Source organism: Calidris pugnax, unplaced genomic scaffold (assembly GCF_001431845.1).
Source record: "Calidris pugnax isolate Ruff unplaced genomic scaffold, ASM143184v1 scaffold558, whole genome shotgun sequence".
Taxonomy (NCBI): domain Eukaryota; kingdom Metazoa; phylum Chordata; class Aves; order Charadriiformes; family Scolopacidae; genus Calidris; species Calidris pugnax.
This window is the reverse complement of record NW_015093088.1, coordinates 30259-50418: the sequence shown is the minus strand read 5'-3', so window position 1 is coordinate 50418 and position 20160 is coordinate 30259. Positions and strand designations below refer to the sequence as shown.

Here is a 20160-nt window from a genome sequence, read left to right as displayed (position 1 = left end):
TAAAAATAACGAGCTCGATAATTATCTGTGTCAGGGCTTGGCTTTCCCCCCTGTGCCTGGAGAGCCTGGGCTGCCCCTGCCCCGCATCCCACCGCCTCCATCATCCCCTGCCTGGGCTCCAGCATCATTCCTGGTCTGGTGGGAGGTGTTTTCTCCTCGGAAACACCATCCCGAGTGTGTTTGTGGTGGGGGGTGTCACAGGTTTGGTTTTGCCTTTGCCCCGGGGCTGTGGAGGGAAGGGACAAGGGGAAAAAAAAAGGCTCCTGGGGGCTGCGATGCTCCGGGTGATCTCCAGCCCCTTCCATGCATCCTTCCTCTTTCGTCTCCGTGTCAGAACAACAAACAACACAGAGAGAGAGAGATTTCTTATAAAATAAAATAATAAAATTAAAAAAAAAAAAAAAGTGCAGGAAATTCTTGCCCTTTAACTTGGAGGCTCTGGGAAGGCGAGATGGGTCCCCTGGGCAGCCGCAGCTGTGTCAGATGGAGGAAAGCTGCCTGCAGCCTGTTCCCGCTGATGGGAACCAGATGACAAGGAGCCCTCCCCAAAATTCCCCCCCCCACCCCCCGCCTCTCCTCCTCCAGGCAGCGGGCGAGAGGCCAGAGATGCTGCTCGCCAGCACGTGATGGTACTGGGAGGCTGGAGCAGCCCCTCATCTCCACCACCTTCCTTCTCCAGCCCAGGGGGAAGGAGGGTGGAAAGCAAAAGTTATGGTTCTTTGGTGGGGGGGGTTTTTCCTCCCCCCCGCCCCAAAATCCAGCTCTTTCAGAGAAGTTCTTTCCCTGCAGGATCTGGGCTGCATCCTGTGGGAATGGTGGAGAGAGGTGCAGGTGGGAAGGTGGGGCTTGATGGACAGGAATAGCTGGAGAAGGACTTTGAAAGGTGGGGAGGGACTTTTTACAAGGGCATGGAGTGATAGGACATGGGGTGGTGGCTTCAGACTGCAAGAGGGGAGATGGAGCTGAGCTGTGGGGAAGAACTTGTTTGGTGGGAGGGTGGTGAGAGCCTGGCCCAGGTTGGCCCGAGAAGCTGTGGCTGCCCCATCCCTGGAGGGGTTCAAGGGCAGGTTGGAGGGGGCTTGGAGCAACCTGGTGTGGTGGGAGGTGTCCCTGCCCAGGGCAGGGGGTGGCACTTAGGGGTCTTTAAAGTCCTTTCCCACCCAAACCACTCCATGATTCTATGATTGTATGAAGAGGCAGGGCTGGCAGGAGGCAGCAGAGCTGGTGGTGAGACCTCTCCAGCAGCTGGGAATTGCCACGGGGGCAACCAGGGGCTCCTGGCCCAGGCAGAGCGAGATGCCCAGCAGCACTTCAGGGCCAGATGCTGGTCCCCTGGGAGCCCCGATGTGGGTGGCATTAGCCAACGGGGTGCACCCAGGTCTCCAAAGAGCAGTGGATGGGCCCAGCTTAAGGATGCTGAGTGGCTCCAGGGGCTCCTGAGGAGCAGGAACTGGTTACAGATGGGGAAGGAGGAGCTGGTGCAATGGGAGCTACTGGAGGAGACAGGGAGGACAGCCCCATAAGTGATCCTGAGGTCACCTACAGCATGGGTCGGTGACACCGTTTCTTTCCCTGCAGGATCTGGGCTGCATCCTGTGGGAATGGTGGAGAGAGGTGCAGGTGGGAAGGTGGGGCTTGATGGACAGGAATAGCTGGAGAAGGACTTTGAAAGGTGGGGAGGGACTTTTTACAAGGGCATGGAGTGATAGGACATGGGGTGGTGGCTTCAGACTGCAAGAGGGGAGATGGAGCTGAGCTGTGGGGAAGAACTTGTTTGGTGGGAGGGTGGTGAGAGCCTGGCCCAGGTTGGCCCGAGAAGCTGTGGCTGCCCCATCCCTGGAGGGGTTGAAGGGCAGGTTGGAGGGGGCTTGGAGCAACCTGGTGTGGTGGGAGGTGTCCCTGCCCAGGGCAGGGGGTGGCACTTAGGGGTCTTTAAAGTCCTTTCCCACCCAAACCACTCCATGATTCTATGATTGTATGAAGAGGCAGGGCTGGCAGGAGGCAGCAGAGCTGGTGGTGAGACCTCTCCAGCAGCTGGGAATTGCCACGGGGGCAACCAGGGGCTCCTGGCCCAGGCAGAGCGAGATGCCCAGCAGCACTTCAGGGCCAGATGCTGGTCCCCTGGGAGCCCCGATGTGGGTGGCATTAGCCAACGGGGTGCACCCAGGTCTCCAAAGAGCAGTGGATGGGCCCAGCTTAAGGATGCTGAGTGGCTCCAGGGGCTCCTGAGGAGCAGGAACTGGTTACAGATGGGGAAGGAGGAGCTGGTGCGATGGGAGCTCCTGGAGGAGACAGAGGACAGCCCCATAAGTGATCCTGAGGTCACCTACAGCATGGGTCGGTGACACCGTGATGCCACCATCCCCTCTGCAGAGCAGCTAGACCCATCCCAAGCATTGCTGAGAACGGCCCATCATGATAGCTGATGCTGCTTTGGGTTTGTGGGTCTAACCAGAAGTTCTGGGTGTGCTTCTCCTCCTCATTCCCGACCCGTGCTACTGCCCCAGGGTTAAACTGAGTTGGGCATTTGTTGGTTTTTCTTTAGCTTCACATACATCTACCAGAGGAAAGACCCTTTACGAGAAAGAAGCGCTCTATGGACCATGCCCACAGCTTCCCAAGGGTCTTTCAAAACACATCCCACCCCCTCTGCCTTATCCTTCCCCATCCACCTTGGCTTTTCCCGTGCAGTCCTCCAAGCCCCTTCAATTCCTTGCTCTCCTGGAAGGCTTTTCCCCTGCTTTTCTCTTTTTCCCTTCTTCCCATCTCTCTTGTCTCCACAGAAGCTCTCTGGTGAGCAGAAAGGACATGTCCTTTGGTGGCACAGCTTGTTGTCTTCACCCTGGGGTCAAGCCCAGCTCCCTGAGGTGTCAGGGCTGGGGAGCATCCCCAGCTGGGGACAAAGCCCCAGGTGGAAAAGGGGAGCCTTTCCCGTGCAGTCCTCCAAGCCCCTTCAATTCCTTGCTCTCCTGGAAGGCTTTTCCCCTGCTTTTCTCTTTTTCCCTTCTTCCCATCTCTCTTGTCTCCACAGAAGCTCTCTGGTGAGCAGAAAGGACATGTCCTTTGGTGGCACAGCTTGTTGTCTTCACCCTGGGGTCAAGCCCAGCTCCCTGAGGTGTCAGGGCTGGAGAGCATCCCCAGCTGGGGAAAGCTCCAGGTGGAAAGGTGGAGCCCTGGGGCTGGGACAGAGCCCACGAGTTCAGGAGAACCTCTTGCTGGCATCACCGCTGGTCCTACCAGGAGATCCTGCCTGGTGCCTTCACTCAACAGGTATCAAGGTCTTCCTCAGCTGTTTTCCCACCTCAGGGGAATCACTGCAGCTCAGGCTGGTTCTTCTAGACTGTGCACACAATTTCAGCACAAATGCCACAATGAGCAACCCTCAGCTCTTCTCATGGCAGAAGCTTGGTCTCCACCGACGTCCTGCTCCTGGGCATCATCCCCGGCTCCATAAATGGGGGCTGCTGAGAGAGGCAGAGCCCAGAACCTGCAAAGCTCATGGGAGAGGACACCACTGGAGGAGGGAGGAGAGAGTTCCTGGGTCCGTAGGGTGAGGTGGACCACCATGGTCTTGGAGCAAGCACCAGGAGAAGCTGCAAATCCCCCCCCATCTCCAATGGCAGAAACGTGCTGTGCCTTCAGCAACACCTCAGAAACCTCCTCCTCGCCTGGAGGTGGCGTTTAGGAAGAGGAATTCTCCTGTTGCCCCGAATTTATCTCTCGATGGCAATCCCTGCCTTGGCTCGTTCATTGCTGTTTCCTCCTGAACGTCTTCCCTGCGTGACATCCCCCACGCGGGGTGCACCCAGGTCTCCAAAGAGCAGTGGATGGGCCCAGCTTAAGGATGCTGAGTGGCTCCAGGGGCTCCTGAGGAGCAGGAACTGGTTACAGATGGGGAAGGAGGAGCTGGTGCAATGGGAGCTACTGGAGGAGACAGGCTTCCCTGCGTGACATCCCCCACGGAAGAGCGAAGAAAGACCGATGCGCTTTCCACAATAATTTTCCCCATTTGGAACTAAGGAAAATAATACTCCGCTGGGGTAATTTAGAGGGGAAAATGCATCAAGGGTAGGAAAAAATACCAACAAGGGAAAACGCTCGGGGCTCAGCTGCGGAGAGGAGAAGCTGTCCCTCGACCGGGACAGACCATCTCTACCAGGTGGTTTGACCCGGGATTTTTGGTGAGGACACTCACCCACCCCGGATGCCCCCACCCCAGGACAGGCTGCATTTCCTGGGGAACCGAGAGCTCTCCTGCACCCAGAAGAAAGTCATTATGGACGTGTAAGACTAGTGCTGCAGAAAAACAGGCCTTCGCTTAAAGCCCGGGCTTGGAGCGTTGCCTGGCTCCGTGTCTGTTTCCTATAAATTTCAGAGAATCCCATAAACCGTAGAAATTTGGTGTTTGCTGCCAGCGCGGTTTGCTCTTTATTGGAGAAGGGGGTTGGATGAAGCCCCCTTATCTGCCCACCCCTGACCTCAGGGAGGTGGGAAACGGGGGCTGTAGCTTGGGGCTCTCTTCGTAAGGGGGCACATCCAAGCCCCGGAGGTGACCTCCATCCACATGGGCCAGAGAGACGAGGTGAAGGGAGGGAACCCTGTGCTGGTGATGGGCTCTGGTGGGACCTGGGGGTGGTCTGTCCCTCTGGTGGGAACGTCTGATGGCTTTGCAACCACGGAGTCATCCTCACCCCAAACCAAGGACGCCTCCAAGAAAAGCACAAGGAAGGGGGTGCATCCAGGCGATGGCTGGTGAAGTCCTGAGACGGGTTAACCTTCTTCAAGCCAAGAGGCCTCTTCAGATACAGGGATTACTCTGCACTGGTGAAAAGTTGATAGCTAAAAGCCATGCACCACATGGAAAAGGTCTGATCACCCTTTGGCATGTCTTCTGACCCATCACCTCCCAAAACCAGGAGCAGAAGTGCTTCATCTTGGTGGGTAAGGGGCCTTGAGATGCAGACTGGCTTTGGGGAAGAGTCACCGAGCTTGTGGGGGTTGATGCTCTACTACTGGGGCATGGCCACAGCTCTCCTTTAGAGGCAGGGACTGTAGTGGGGGTGGTCTCCACCACTTTCTGGGCTGGTGATCACCGGAGAAAGTCTTCATCCTCAGTGTTGTGTCTCCAGAGAGCTGCTTGCTGGAGCTGTGATGCCCACCATGGGGTCTGTTAACACATGACCCAGCACAGCAGCCATTCACATCTCTGTCTTAGAAGTGGAATCATGATGCAGGAGACCATCAACCTCCTCCCTCCAGGAGGGAAACGTCCTCCAGGGATGCCTTTTGCAGAACAAATTTGGCATCGGGGCTTGGTCCTCGACTGAAGCTCGATTCAACTGGCCCAGGCTCCTCGGGATAATTTTCTCATCTAATGAGTACTTGGCACCGGCCAGTGAGAAAAGCCCACTTTCCTCTGCTCCGGGGAAGAAAAGGAAACCGCGGCCCTGAAGCGTGTTGTGGTTTTGGGTTGGCGGACCTCGGCCTTTGATGTGCTGCCAGGAACATCTCGGCGCCGATGTCTCCCTCGCCTTAGCACCCGGCCCTTTGCAAAGCTGGTGCCAGGGAGGTGTCCCAGGGGTTGGTTTGACCTCCCGCAGCATCAGGCCAGGCGTTTTCACCCCAGGACTCGGGTGAAGTCCTGTCCCCCCCAACACCACGACACCGCCATCCCGCAGGCCAGAGCTACCTCCAAAAACCCCGAGAGATAGCGCTGGAAAACAAGCATGAAAGGCTGGCTTCATAGAACCATCGAATCACAGAGTGGTTTGGGTGGGAAGGGACCTTAAAGCCCCCCCAGTGCCACCCCCTGCCCTGGGCAGGGACACCTCCCACCACACCAGGTTGCTCCAAGCCCCCTCCAACCTGCCCTTCAACCCCTCCAGGGATGGGGCAGCCACAGCTTCTCGGGGCAACCTGGGCCAGGCTCTCACCACCCTCCCACCAAACAAGTTCTTCCCCACAGCTCAGCTCCATCTCCCCTCTTGCAGTGTCCAACCCTTCCCCCTCCTCCTAGGGCTCCCCTCCCTCATCCAGAGTCCCCCCCCAGCTCTCCTGTAGGCCTGTGGTTTTGGTTTCTTTACTCTTGCAGCATTTATTCTTCATTCTCCCTCTGCTTTGCTGGGAGAATGGAGACTTGTCCCAGCCACTTCAACCCAGAAACCCTTGCCTTCCAGTTAGATGGCACGGGGTGATGGAAACAGCACCCAGCAACGTTCTTCAAGACCTCACAGCACGACGTAAACGTCATCTCACCAGCCACATGGCCTGGAGAGCCATCTCTGGCAGCTGACATGCCCCAGGAGATCAGCTTGTGCCTGGACTGGGGTGACTGGGAGAGCAGTGGGATGAGCAGAGCCATCGTGTCAGTAGGGCAGGTGGTGACAGCAGCGATGGCTCAGAGGTAAGAGGATGGGACCAGTGCTAATCCTGGAGGAGGAGACCTTCCTCTAGGAGCTTCATGCTGCTCCCTTACTACAGAAGGAGGCCACCAACAGCACCTCATCTCCTGCATCTCCTTTCTACCTGAACCTAAAGCTTCCTGGGGCTGCACCAGGAGCCACTGAGAGAAGGATGGTGTGTCTCTAGGAAAGGTCCTTCTCCTAAAGACACCACAAAGTGGAGAAGGGTTGGAAGATGTGCTCCTGGACTAAAAGGAGCTTTCTGGTGGCATGCAAGGTACAGGAGATGACCACCACTGTGGCTACCGCACATGAAGGTTGGGCCACCAGACACAACACAGGGGTCTCACCCCAACCCTTGCCTCTGCTGATAACCAGCACTTTGGAGGACACACAGGAAAACTGGGCACCAGTTCTGGCCAGTTTGCCAGCTCGAGAGAGGACGGTCTAAAAAGGCTGTTTTCCTTCAACTTTCTCACGTGCAACTCACCCAAGGAGCTCTGTCCATGAAAACGAGAGTTTTCCAGACCCAGACACTGGTCCATGTCCATGGCCCCAGGTCCTGGTGGCCACATCCCGAGTCATCATCACCCAGAAGTGTGAGATGAGGGCAATGCACCTATTTTGGCCACTTTTGTCTCTGCCCAGGGTGGTGTCCCTTCCTTGGGCTGGGTTCTTCCTGCCTCCCTGTGCCCACAAGGCATTTTGAGGCAGAAAGAACCTGTTTTGGGATTATCCATCCTGTTTTCAGGTTGGAGCTTCTTTTAAAATTTCTTTTAAAAGGTCTCCTGGGACAGATTTGTCCTGCTAAATAGGTTGTGGCCACTTCCTACACCCACAGCTTCTCCCTGCCTCTTAGCCGGGGTGTGGTGAGGAGCTGCGAAACCACAGCCAGCCCAGAAAAGGTCACCAGAAAACAAACACAAGGCTCTTCCTAAGACCCAAGTGTGGGAGGGCAGCCTGGCAGGTCCTCACGGGGCTCTGGAGAGGGATGAACCCTCCCTGGCAAGGCAGGAGCATCACAAACCCCAGTTTTGCCCTTCTCCCTCCAGCCCCTGGACCCTCTCCACCGCTGTACCTTGGTGGGAAGGTCTCGGTGCAGAGGTTCTCCACGTCCATGCTCCCAGCCCAGCAAGATTTCCTCTCCTGCCCAGGAGCTCCTCCCCAAGCCATTGGACCCACCACCCTCACATCCATGACCAGTGTCTCTGCCCCTCGTCCCAGTGGTCTCCAGAGCCATTTTGCTGCCCAACAAGCCCAGCCAGATCCCATGACCCACCCAGGAGCATGCACAGAGACTGGTTCCTTACCTTTGAATCCCCTCAACCCCACTGGACCGGGAGGGCCAAGGTCTCCTTGGTCCCCTTTCAAGCCACGCGGTCCTGGTGGTCCTCTTTCCCCAGGTAGCCCTGGAGCGGGGAAAAAAAAGAGGCAAAATGAGCCTGTTTGCAGCAGAGACCTACAAACCCCAGATGTTCACACCCACACACACGTGTCCTGCTTCCCAGCAGATGTGCTGGGTGGTCTCTGGTTCTTGGCCAGGAGTTGGGGACCATCAGGAGACACCTGAGAATCCAGACCATCCTCTCTTTGTGCACCCGCCCCCAGACACAGGATGGATTTAACCCAGAGATGGGCTGGTGATAATGCAGCTCTGGGCATCTTAAGGCTCAGATGAAGGTAAGTGGGCTCCAAAGCTGGAGATCAAGAAGGAAGAGTGGGGAGCCAGGGTGGAGCAGAGACCCCAGGGAGACATGAGGTGCCCAGCATGAGCTGAGGGCCCCTTGCATCCCTGCAGGTTTGCTATTTATGGGAGAAGGGTTTGCATAAAACCCCTTTATCTGAACACCCCTGACCTCCAGGAGGTGGGAAATGGGGGCTAGAGTTTGGGAGCTTGGGCTTCTTTCACATCCAAACCCCAGAGGTGACCTCCATCCATGCAGGCCAGCAAGGGGAGGGGGATGGAGGGACCCCTGTGAGGGTGAAGGGCTCTGGTGGGACCTGGAGGGTGGTACCACCAGATGGACCCAGCAGAGACTCAGCCCAAGTTCAAGCCTGAGCTGGATCTGAAGGTCCTGGAGGAGAAGCCCTTCAGATGGAGCCCATCTCCTGTGCCCGTGCTGGGGGAGCCCTGAATTCCCTTGGCACCGCGCCTCCCTTCTGTCCCCCCGGGCTGGGCTTTTCCACACTTAGTCAATATTTTCCTCTGGTTTAAGAGGGAAAAAGAGCTGCCAGGAGGAATTTTGGGCACCAGCTCCAGTGGACGTGTTCTGGGGGCTTAACCCTTTCCCTGCTGCGTCCAGCCAACGCCTCACCTCCTAGACCTGGCTATGGATTTGGGCAGAGGAGCCAGGGCAGAAGCAGGAGGGTAGATTCCCTCTGAAAAAGGGGATTTATCAGGGATGTTCTCCAATGCCTGTACCTGACCTTCTCCTACCCAAAGGGCTGGTGTGGTGACCACATCCAGAAAAGCACCAGAAAAAGCGAGACGGAGAAAAGGCCTAAAAATAGTGGCCGTTGCAGCAACTCTTCCCGAAGGTGAACCCTCCCAAAATTGTTTTGTTTTTCTGTTTAAATAAAAAAAAAAAAAAGGAAAGGAAAGAAGCCAGACGATATATTTCTGATGCTTGTTACACCCAAGAAAAACAGCCATGAATCTGTCAACGCAAAAAAATATAGCTGTCGGTGAAAGGAGCAGGGGCTTTCGGAGAGCGATCGCGTTTCCAAGCTGGCTCTGCCCCACTTGGCCGGTCCCACCACCCACCAGGGAGCTGGGAGAATGGGACTACCAAAAATCTGAGGTTTTAAGCCCAACCCAGGCCCAGCACTGAGATGCTCGGATGTGCTGAACCCCTCCCTGCCATGACACTGATTGTCCTACGTGGGTCGTGTCTTCAGCAAGTCAAGGTAGAGCCAGGGTTGGACACCCCTGGATGGAGAAGGAGGTCCACGCCCCAGGCAGGCCAGATCCCCAACAAAGAAGAGCCTTATGGAGAGAGAAACCCGCAGAAAGTCCTCACCAAAGGGGATCCTCCACCACCTCTGGGCTTGGCTGCAAAGCCAATATTTCTAGGTTTGACTTAAAATTAGAACCAGGCTCCAGCCGAGTCCTGTTCTCAGGGTGGTGGGGTTTCTCTTGTTTATTTAATTGGATTTCTCTCAAAAACAATGGTTGGAATTAAGGAGGGATGGAAAGAACTGGCATTCTTGGTGTTGAAAAAAAAAAAGTCCTATGAGAAGCCCCAGAGCTGCAGTCGGGGGCCAAGTCCTCTCTGCCAGGCTGGAGGGTCCACACCAGGTCCCCAGTGTCCAGGCAGTGGGTCCAGCCCTGGAGCCTTGTAAGGACTTGGCTTTAGAGGAACATGGGGTGGTGGCCAGGTCCTGCACAAACCTGGGCTGGGTGGCTGTGTCAAAGGAGCCTGGGGGACATCAACCTGCAGGTGATGGACCCTCAGAGCTCTGCCTGTCCTGGGGCAAGCTGGGAGGTGAGGCTTTTTGTCCCTTTTTGCAGTCTGGCAGGAGATGGGGCAATGGGTTAATCCTGTTGTTCTTCAAGACTTGTGCCTACCCAACCATGTCCCAAGGGTTGGGGAGTCACCAGGAGGTGTCCCATTGACTCTACGGAATTTGGGTGAAGGCTTGAAGGTTTATGGGCACCACGGATGTGTCATTCCTTACCTCGCAGCCCAGGCAGGCCAGGAAGACCAGGTTCACCCTCCATCCCTTCATTGCCTTGGTCTCCTTTGGGTCCTGGTGGCCCTGAAACACAGCAGGTGTTCGCAGTCAGATGCATGAAGGCAGGTACCCACCCACTCACCCTTCACCAGCCGTTATCACTCATCAGCTCTCCAGGAACCTCTGAAAAAACACAGATCCCTGCAGAGTGGAGTAAAGTGAAGTGAGGGACCTTGCCAGCAGCCTTCTTCCATGATCTACAGATTTTAAAGGCCAAATGCGACTCCATCAGCCCATCTCACAAGCCAGAAAACTTCACCTTGCAGATCCCTCAAGTTCCCACCTTGACCGTGACTCTACGGCAAATTCCAGTCTCCTGGAATTTCCTTTTTGACCCAAAGTTGTGACATCACCAATGAAATAAGGTTAAGAAAAAAGAAATAGAAAAAAAAATAATAAATAATGCATTTTGGAAATAATGAGATGAACCTTGAGGAGGGGATTTTGCATCACTGATCTCATCAGGATCTGGCCATCGGTGGTTGCTTTTCGGTGTAAACTCTGGTGAGTGAGCAGAAAGCTCCAGCCCAGTCAGAGAGTTTTATTCCTCAGCCTGCAAAGGGCCAAGTCCAAAAAGCTGAAAACAATTATGAGCTAAATCAATTGGAAGAAAGAATTTGAACAGAGAAAAAAAAAAAAAAAAGAAAAAGCCTCATGGGATGACAGAAAATAGGGCAGAGAGAGGCCTGGAGGGGTCATTTGGTCTTTGTCCTACCACGCCAGGGTGATAATTAGAAACTGTTAAATGCTGTTTTCCTAGAAACCCCAAAAGCCATAATCTCCCAGTGGCTGCAGAGAGCAAATACAGGCAACGTGGTAATGAGAAAGGATCAGGGGGAGATGTTTAGCAGCTCTAATTAATGACTAAGTTGGATTTGCAAATATTGTGCAGAAATTAGTGGGTTCCTAAGCAGATGAAGAGCAGCAAGCTCAGCAAATGTCCTGAGCTAGAGGTGGTCTGGGACTGGGAGAGAAACTGTAGCTGCCCCATCCCTGGAGGGGTTCAAGGGCAGGTTAGAGGGGGCTTGGAGCAACCTGGGCTGGTGGGAGGTGTCCCTGCCCAGGGCAGGGGGTGGCACTGGGGGGGCTTTAAGGTCCCTTTCCACCCAAACCAGGCTGTGATTCCATAATTCTATGAAATATGGCATTATCTTGCCCTGGGTTCCCTCTTCCCATGGTGATGGGCATCTCCAGGACGTGGGGCTGAACCCTGGGGACACATCTCCCGTTCTTGGTTGGTAAAACAAAAGGATGCAAAGAACAATGGGCACCCGGGAGAGCAGAGTACAATGAGGAGGCATTTTTTGGGTGGGAAGAAGGGGAACCACGCACAGCAGGGACACTGCCTGGGCCTGGGTAGGAGAGGCAGGATCCTCTGTGATGCAGAAGGTCCAGCAATGTTCAAGAGCTGCTCCAGACGTGGCTGTGGGGCAGAGACCAGGCAAGGTGTGCGTTCTATGAAGGTGCTGGATGGCTGGTGAAAGAATTTTCATTCCCATGGCATTAGCAGACATTAAATCATAGAATCATGGAATGGTTTGGGTGGGAAGGGACCTTCAAAGTCCATCTAGTCCAACCCGCTGCCATAGGCAAGGACATCTTCATCTAGTCTGGGTTGCTCAGAGCCCCATCCAACTTGACCTGGAATGTTTCCACCACCTCTCTGGGCAACCTGGGGCAGGGTCTCACCACCCTCAGAATAAAACTACATGTTCTTAAATCCACTTTCTTGCCGTCTGGAGTCCGAAAAACTGTATAAACAGGCAAATAAATAATAACCCTGGAAACATCTGTGGTAGGAGCCACCGAGGAAAGGTCTCCCTTTTCATCACCTCGCATTTGTCCCGAGTGTCATCTCCGAGGGGAAGGGGTCCCACACCAACGGCACTGAGGGAAAACTGCTGCTGACATAGAACATCTTGTTTCCCCTCTCCAGCGTGGCTCAGCTGAGGTCCTCTCTGCGGGGGCAGCTCCGACAACTTCCATCTGCTCTGGTTTTATGGGCACGCTGGGAAATAACCCACACTAGGGCCCCACCTCGGTTCTGTTAACCCTGGAAGGGACATGGGAGCTGCCCTTCCTCCTTAAAATCAGCTGCTACAGTGCGGTCCCCGGGTCCTCTGCCACCATCTCATCTCATCTCATCTCATCTCATCTCATCTCATCTCAATCTCATCCCATCTCATCTCAATCTCATCCCATCCCTCCTCCTCCATTTCCATCTCCCCTCTTCCCTCTCCCATCTCAGAAAACCATCCCAGAAAACCATCCCACAAGACAAGGGCATGGACAGGCTAAGAAGGGAACTAAGTCTCCTGGAAGATGACCACAGCCAACAGACCATGTCATCTGCTCCGTAAGAGCTGGAGGCCAGGAGAACACGGCCAGGGAGGAGACATGTTGTCCCTTATTCCCTTTCCCTGTCAGAAACGGGGCTTGGGGATGGTCAGATGGATGGGCTGATCCTGTTTGCTGGCTCTTAGGTTTTGGCATTCATCCTTCAGAGCTGTTCCCACAGAGATGAACCCTGGGGTCCACCAGCCACCAGAACATCTCCTCCTGGTTACATCCAGGCAGGGAGACACGGCTCCATCCCCAGGACACGGGGAACAGCTGGGGTGGAGGACGGAGGAGGACTGGGAGGGGTGGTTGGGAGAGGCTGAGCAGCACCGCAGACACCCTGCCAAGCTGGTCCCCACCCCACAAGTGCTTGAGGTTTTGCTCTCAGGAGAGAAAACCCCAGCCTGGATGCAACCCAGCTTCATCCTTCTGCCCGCACGGGGACGGGCCGCTCACAACTGCACCAGCGGAGGAGAAAAACCCTCCAAAACCATGGGGATGAGGGCTTTGGTGACGTGCACAGACCTGACGGCCAGATGGGGACGGTTGCAATCACCCCGCTGCGAGCCAGGACATCCCACCCAGCGAGTCCTGCGGGCGGTGGATCCCGGGCGTCCTCCCACCCTCATTTAAGAGCCAGATCCCCGCTGCGAAGCGAGGCCAAGCCCTCTGTGAGACACGCGAGTCGCTTGGAGACCAGCCTGGGGACCTCCTCAAGCTGCCATCACCAGCAAGCAGCCTCAATCCCAGAGCCTGGGGTAATTAAGGTCTTTGGGGAGGGAGGGGGGAAAGAAAACTCCCCCCCAGGCAGGCAGCCCTGCATCTCCCAGGGCTGGATTGGCAGCTGGGAGCAGGGTGGATTCATCTGAGGATGTTTGGAGCCAGGATGAAGGGACCTGGGCACAAAGCTCCTAAGGTTATCCAGCCCCAGGGTCCATCGCTGGGGAGGGGGGGAGGTGGGGGCTGCCAGGAATGTGTCAGGGCTTGGGAGGATAAATCAGGTGCCGGCCCCATCGGGAGGGGATTTGTTTTGCTTTGGGCTCATGTTAATTGGACTAATGTGGCGCATGGATGCCTGGTAGTCCCCTTCCTCGGTGGCTTCATCCACGAGAGGGTGACATCCTCCCCACAGCAGTTAGAGGGGAAGAGAGGGCACCCAGGGGGTGGGTTGGCAGCTGGGAAAAACCTCAAAGCAGTGGGTGCAACATGGTCCCAAGCAGCCCCAAACCAGGCATCAGGAGCCAACGTCCTCCAAGGACCAAGGGAATGACCCCAATGAGCTGCTGGTACCTAAGGGTGATGGTTGGCCTAGATGGGGACACGTAGCTCCTGTGGTTCCAACCACATCTGTCCCCTCCTGGGGGGCAGAGGGCAAGGGAGCAAGTGCCTTCACATCAGCCCCTTCCTTCCCCATCTGGAATTTCATCTGGAAGCACCAGAAATGAAGCTCTGCTTGTGTCGGGGGGGGTTCGTGGCAGAGGAACAGCCCATTGCATCTCCTCAGGTGTGACCCGACAGCCTAGAAGTGGGGCAGCATCTGCCCCCCAACCTCTCGCTCTGCCCCTCAAGAGCTTGCACTGGGTTCTTCTGTCTTTCTCCATGGTTTTTCCCCTCCTGTGGCCAGTTCATTCCCTTGGGACTGAACGAGCCACCCTGGCCCAGGTTGCCCAGAGAGGTGGTGGATGCCTCATCCCTGGAGATGTTCAAGGCCAGGTTGGACAGGGCTCTGAGCAACCTGGTCTAGTTGAAGATGTCCTTTGGGACTAGATGGCCTTTGAAGGTTCCTTCCCACCCAAACCATTCCATGATTCAGTCATCTAGGAGGGGCTGAGGGTGGTAAAGGAGAAGACAGGAGGAAGAAAATGGAGTAAAGGAGATGTAAAGACAAGTGGAATGACCAGTGATGACTATGGGCAGCTGGTGGGCAGCCATCTCCTTGACCACTGCAGTACAAACCAGGACAAAAGCTCACCATCTACAGCGCTGTCTCAGAGTTCTCCCAGGCATCATTGAGGGAACCTTGGGAGCTTTCTTCCTAACATGGGTAGGGGAGCATTTGGAGGGTCCCAACTACACGGAGTCCAAGGTGATGGAGATGCCTGAACACTGCAGACACCTAAATGGCAGCATCTGATGGATTTGATGTCCCCTGAGACATCCCCACAGGACATCCCCACGTCACAGGGACCACTTCCACACCCCACTCCAAAGCATCAAGGACACCCTCTTCCTCACGACAGCTTCATGCACCAGCGATGGAGCTGCATACAAGAGGTTTTGAACTTACCCCGTATCACAGAGATGTTCTTCAGGGCCACAGAGTGCTCCCAGTCCTTCAGCCGCAGGTCCTCGGTCACGTTGTTGAGGATGGCCAGCTCGTGCTTCAGCTGCTCCTCCATGGCTATATGGATGAGCCGCATCTGCCGGGCATCTTCGGTGGCGTTGCTGATCAGCACCTGCAGGTCCTGGATGCGGGTGTGGTGGATGTTTACGTCGTAGGAGAAGGTCCTGTTCATGGTGTCCACGGCCCCGCTGACAGCCGTCACCTGGTCACTCAGGCTCTCCACCCTGCTGCCCAGGTGGCTCAGGAGGTGGTCGTGGTGCTGCAGCAGAAGCCGGCTGCTGTTGCCTTCCACGGAGAGCTTGTACATCTCCTGCTGAGCCGCGTCGCTCTGCTGGGTCAAGCTGTCCCAGAGGTTGGACACCGCCTTGTCAGTTTGGCTGGCCTGGGTCTGCAGGCTCCAGAGAAGCCCTTCCAGCTTCTGCAGTGACCCCGTCATGAGGAACAAGGAGTCCGAGTGGTTCTGCAGGAGGTCCTGGAGCCTCCAGATGTGATCGAGCACATCCCCCTTCAGAGGTAGGTGCAGCAGCTTCAGCTGCATGTCCCTAAAGCTCTCGTTGAGGCGGTTGACGTTCCCCATCAGTGCCTTCAGGTCCTCAGGGGATGTCTGTGGCCTGGAGACTGCAAGAGATGGAGAAAAGGGGGCATCAGAAACCACCCCATGGAGGTGGGGACCCTCCTTGAGAGGTGCAACCCCATCTCCTCCCAAGGATTGCTTGGACATCCCCCTGTTCCTTGGTGCTTGGAGGTGAAAGCCCTACCTCAAACCCCAAAAGGTTCATCCCATCAGCCCCTCGGTTTTCTCCACAGTTGGAGGAGTTTGGTTGCTGAAGGGCTGGAGAAGGAGGGACATGGCTCGGGAAGAACAGCAAAGAATCCCAGCAGCTCTGGGCTTCGGGGTGGCTCCGGTCTTTGCCAGATGGATCACGATGCTACAAAGCTCTGCCTTGTGGCTTCACCTTCGGTCAGAGGCCTGGCTGTTAACAGCATCCGCTTCCCTTTCCTAAAAACAGACCTTCAAAACCTGCTTCTTCCCCCACCGAGGTTTTAATTTTCATTTCAACCATCAGGTTTCCCTTCTGGCCACTGATCCTGGGCCTGGGCTCAGCCCCTTGCTCTATAATGAAGACCATCAGGTTGGTTCGGCAGGTCTCCACGGCTCTGGGTGCGGTTTGCTGTCAGCCTCCAAGCATCACATCCCGCATCCCGGGGCTGCCAGGGCTCTTCCCGAGGGAAGGAAGGAGGGAGGAAACCCACCCCAGATCAGGAACATCCTCATCCCGCATCCCAGGGCTGCCAGGGCTCTTCCCAAGGGAGGAAACCCACCCCGACCCGAGAGCATCCTCATCCCGCATCCCAGGGCTGCCGATGGAGGAAACCCACCCCGGGATGCTCAGGAGCATCCTTCACCCCCTGCTTCTGCATCCCTGGTGGGACACAGCTCCCGGCCATCCAGCCACCCACCCCAACCCCTTAACTGGTGTTGTACCAGCTCCCAGAGCACCAAGATGGGATTTGGAGAGGAAACCTGGAAATCTGGGGGGATCCTCTTGCTCTCAGCAGATCCTGTCACTGCTCCAGTAGCCCCCTGCCCAGCAAGCCCAGTAGCACCCAGTAAAGCCTCATCCTGGACGCCATCACCCCAATACACCCCAAAAAAAACCCTTATCCAGGCAGGGAATAACATCTTCCCCCTCTGCCTTGTGCTGTCACTGGGTCTCCATCGCAGCCTGGGGTGGGGGACTCAAAGCCAAACCCACACGAATAATGAGATGATTTTCTTTTTTAAAAAAAAAAAAAAAAGAAAAACAATAATAAATAATCCTTATTGTTCTTTAAGCTGTGGTGGGGCTCGGGCTGGCGCGGGACCGGCCTGGCAGCTCACCCCCTCCCTTCCACCGAGGAGAAGTGGAGGGAAGGCATTTGGTTTGAATTAAAACCGCTGGAGTAAGGAGAGGGCTCGAGCAGCCGAGCGCACGCGAGGGCTCGGGGCCACCCGCGGTGGCCGGTGCTGGGGGACTGGGGGATTACTGGGAGGACTGGGAGGGACCCATCGTGCCTGGAGAGGGGGCTCTGGGAGCACCGTGGGGTGAGCAACCAACCCCCAGCTCTGCCATGGGCTGGTGGGTGCCATCACGGAGTAGCTGAGCATCTTCCAGGCACCAAGGGCATCATTCCTCTGTTAATTAGCCCCTGTTAATTAATGGCACCACTGGATTATTCCATTTTCCCAAGCTGGGCTTCAGCATGCCAGCTTTGAGCTCTCCTCCTGGGGCATGGGATGCTGTTTGGTCCCCTCTGCTCATCCCAGCTTGTCACCTGTGTCCCTGCCGGGGGACATCTCAAGCCACCAGTCATCACCCATCCCTTCCAGGCACCCGATGGGCACCATTTTGGGGGAGCCTTTGCCTGTGGGGGTTCACAACGGGGAAAACAACCAAGCAACATGCCCAAGGCCACCCCGAGAGGGGACAAATGGCAGGGAAAGACCGCCATGGGGCTGGTCTTCAGCATGGTCATGCCTTCAGCGTGGGTGACCAAAGCTCCTCCATCACGTCTTTCCGGACCCAGAGTGACCACAATGGCTACGGAGACAACCACGGCTTCCTCATGATGAGACCAAGGGGAAAAGCAACCCTGTGTGGCCAGAGCAAGGAGGAATAACCCCAATTCCAGGTCCTGTGGTAGCCAAGGGCTGGGAAGAAGAAGGGATGAGCTTCTCTCTTTGCACCCGCCGTGAGCTGCAAAGCCAGTGGAGTTCCCCAAATTGCCATAAATCACCTCCAACAACCAGCTGGGATCCCAGCAGCTCTGCCCAGCCCAGCCCAGCCCTGGCACCGCAGCCCCCGAGCCCAGAACGAGCCAGGCTCCTCTGGAGCATCCCCCCACAGCCAAAAAACTACATGGAGAACCTTCCAAGCAGCAACACCTCCAGCACGGGCGGGCTGGCCAGCAGCAATCCTGCCTCCCACCTCTCCTGAATCCCAAATATCCTGCCTCCAGGATCTCCTGAATCCCAGATCTCATGCCCCCCACATCTCCTGCCTCCAAAATCTCCTGTGCCTCCAACATCTCCTGAATCCCAGCTCTCCTGCCTCCAAAATCTCCTGCGTCCTAGATCTCCTGCCTCCAAGATCTCCAGACCTGCTCTAGAGCCAGGAACTGGGAGCTGTTGGGGGGGGTCTGTGATCCATGGGGCCAGGTCTATCACCTTCATCTCCACCAGCATCCTCAAATGGGGAGTTTTGGGGCTACATCTCCTGAAATGGAGGGTGCTCCTTTCCTAGGTGGCTTCTGCTGGGCATCCAGGGGTGCCACGCGTGGAAACGTGGGCACGGAGATGGGGTGCAGGTCGGATGCCCGTCCCAAGGACCAGTTCAGGAATGGCCAGGCTCATTAGCCACATCCTAACGAGCCCCGCAGCTCAGGGCCAGGTGTCCAAGTGTGGGGCCAGGTGAGGATCCAGGTTCAAACACCAGAGTGCACGCAGGCAGCTGGGATTTAACCCAAACTTAGGCAAAAAAAAAAAAAAAAAAAAAAAAAAAAAAAAAAAAAAAAAAAAAAAAGGCAAGATCAGGGTCCTAATTTTGGGCTAGGTCTTTTTTTTGGGGGGGGGATAAGATGGGGAGAAAGGGAGTGTGAGTCTCCAGGAGCCAGAGAGCCGCTGCCAGGCTGTGAGAGGGGATATTAAAAGCAGGCAGCCTTGAAACCCCGCCGGCCCCGTTGCCGAAAACATCCTGTTTCCACAGCTCTGAGGTGGCTCGTGGTATTTTTAGCCGTTTACTCATTTTCTCTCCCATTTCTATGGAGCGTGTTGTGAGTCGCAGGACACCTGCCCCAGCCGCCTTCCAAACGATGCCTCGGGGGGAGCCTCCTCGCCAGAACCACCAGCTTCACATGGTGGGGACACCAGGATGTGTTGGGGTATCTCCAACGGTGGGTTGTCCCCCTGCAATGCCCCAGCCCTGCCAGGAAGCACCGTGGGGGGTGCAAGTGTGTGTTTGCACACTCACACAAGTTTCTGTGCGTCTTTGCACTCCCCAGGGAGGATTTTTGGGGAATGTTCCTCCTTTTCCAAGGATAGGATGGGAAGCAGGTGGAGCATCCCCGCTCCCGTGTTGCTGGCCCAGGGATGAAGGGATGCTGGAAGCCCAGGGCATGGACCAAGGGGCAGAGTTGCCCCCTTGCCCTTCCCCAGGGTGGTGAGAAATGGTTTTTGGGGAGCAGCTGAGGTATCGCAGCTCCACAACCCTCTCCAAGATTCTGAAGATGAGGTGGACACTCGTGGTCATTTGGCCTGGGCGGGATGGTGTCTGCTCCAGGTGGGACCTGCTCCAAGCAGAGTCCTCACCGTGGCCATGGAAGGGCAGGGATGGCATCAAATGATGATGATCCTCTTAAAGCATCTTGGCCAGTTCTTCCCAGCCCAAGAAGAATGTGAGAACAAGTCTACTTCATCAAATTCTGTGTCTTTCTGGGCATCTTCCCCTCTGATGAGAGATGAGGGATGCTGAGCAGAAGGTCTCAGCTCTGACACTCTGGTGACACGTCTCCAGCAGCACAAAGTGGGATTTTCCATGGGAAAACCGATCCTCCACCATTAACAGTGCCAATGAATACCCAGCCCTGGTCCTCCAAGAACCATCAGCTCCAACATTGAGGTCCCAGCTGCAGACACCTGAAGCTGAGGAGCATCAGGGTTGTCTCCCTGAGCTTCCCAGCTGGGTGGGGTCTGCTCCCCCTGTCCCCAGACCACCTTCTGCCTATGGTTTTCCTTGAGGAGATAAGACCATGCCGGACACTCTCGGATGGCTCCAGCTCAAGTCCTGGAGATACATCCAGACACATCCCAATCCCAGAGGTTTGGCTTAATGTTCCGGACATGCAGAAAGCAATAATGAACGAGAAGACTTTTCCTCTTCATTTGGCCTTTTCCCCCCTCCCTGCCCTAAGACCACAACCCAGGGGGTAAGATGGTTTTACTGGGGTCAGGCTGGAATCCAGCCACTCCCAGGACTCCAGGAGGGGGGTGACCATGGCCACAAAGCCCCTGGCCCCCTCCCCGATGCCATAATATTGTTGTTCTTGCTGGGGCTGCCCTCGGGGGAGCAGCTGTAGCCCAGCCCAGCCCAGGACACGCGCGTCCGTCCCAAGCTCTTTGCACAATCCATGGCATCCCTCGCTCCAGGGGCTCCGCGGGCCAACAACAACATCCAAACAATGTCAGGCAAGAGAAAGAAGTGGGAGAGGCTTCAAAATTCCTGCTGAACCTTCTCTCTCTCTCCCTTCCCCAGCCCGACAAAAAAAAAAAAAACCAAAACAAAACAAAAAAACCACAAATCA

The 20160-nt window shown here is 55.8% G+C and overlaps 1 protein-coding gene across 2 annotated transcripts in view; it reads right to left on the bottom strand.

Moving 5' to 3' along the window:
- SCARA5 (scavenger receptor class A, member 5) overlaps nt 1-20160 on the bottom strand; it is a 34774-nt gene that overhangs the window by 8573 nt on the left and 6041 nt on the right. For both annotated transcript variants that reach the window (XM_014962791.1, XM_014962792.1), the window contains exons 3-5: nt 14764-15438; nt 10080-10160; nt 7712-7810 (exon numbers count right to left, since the gene is read on the bottom strand). In XM_014962791.1, the coding sequence (XP_014818277.1) occupies nt 7712-7810; nt 10080-10160; nt 14764-15438 (855 nt within the window). The remainder of the gene's footprint in view (nt 1-7711; nt 7811-10079; nt 10161-14763; nt 15439-20160) is intronic.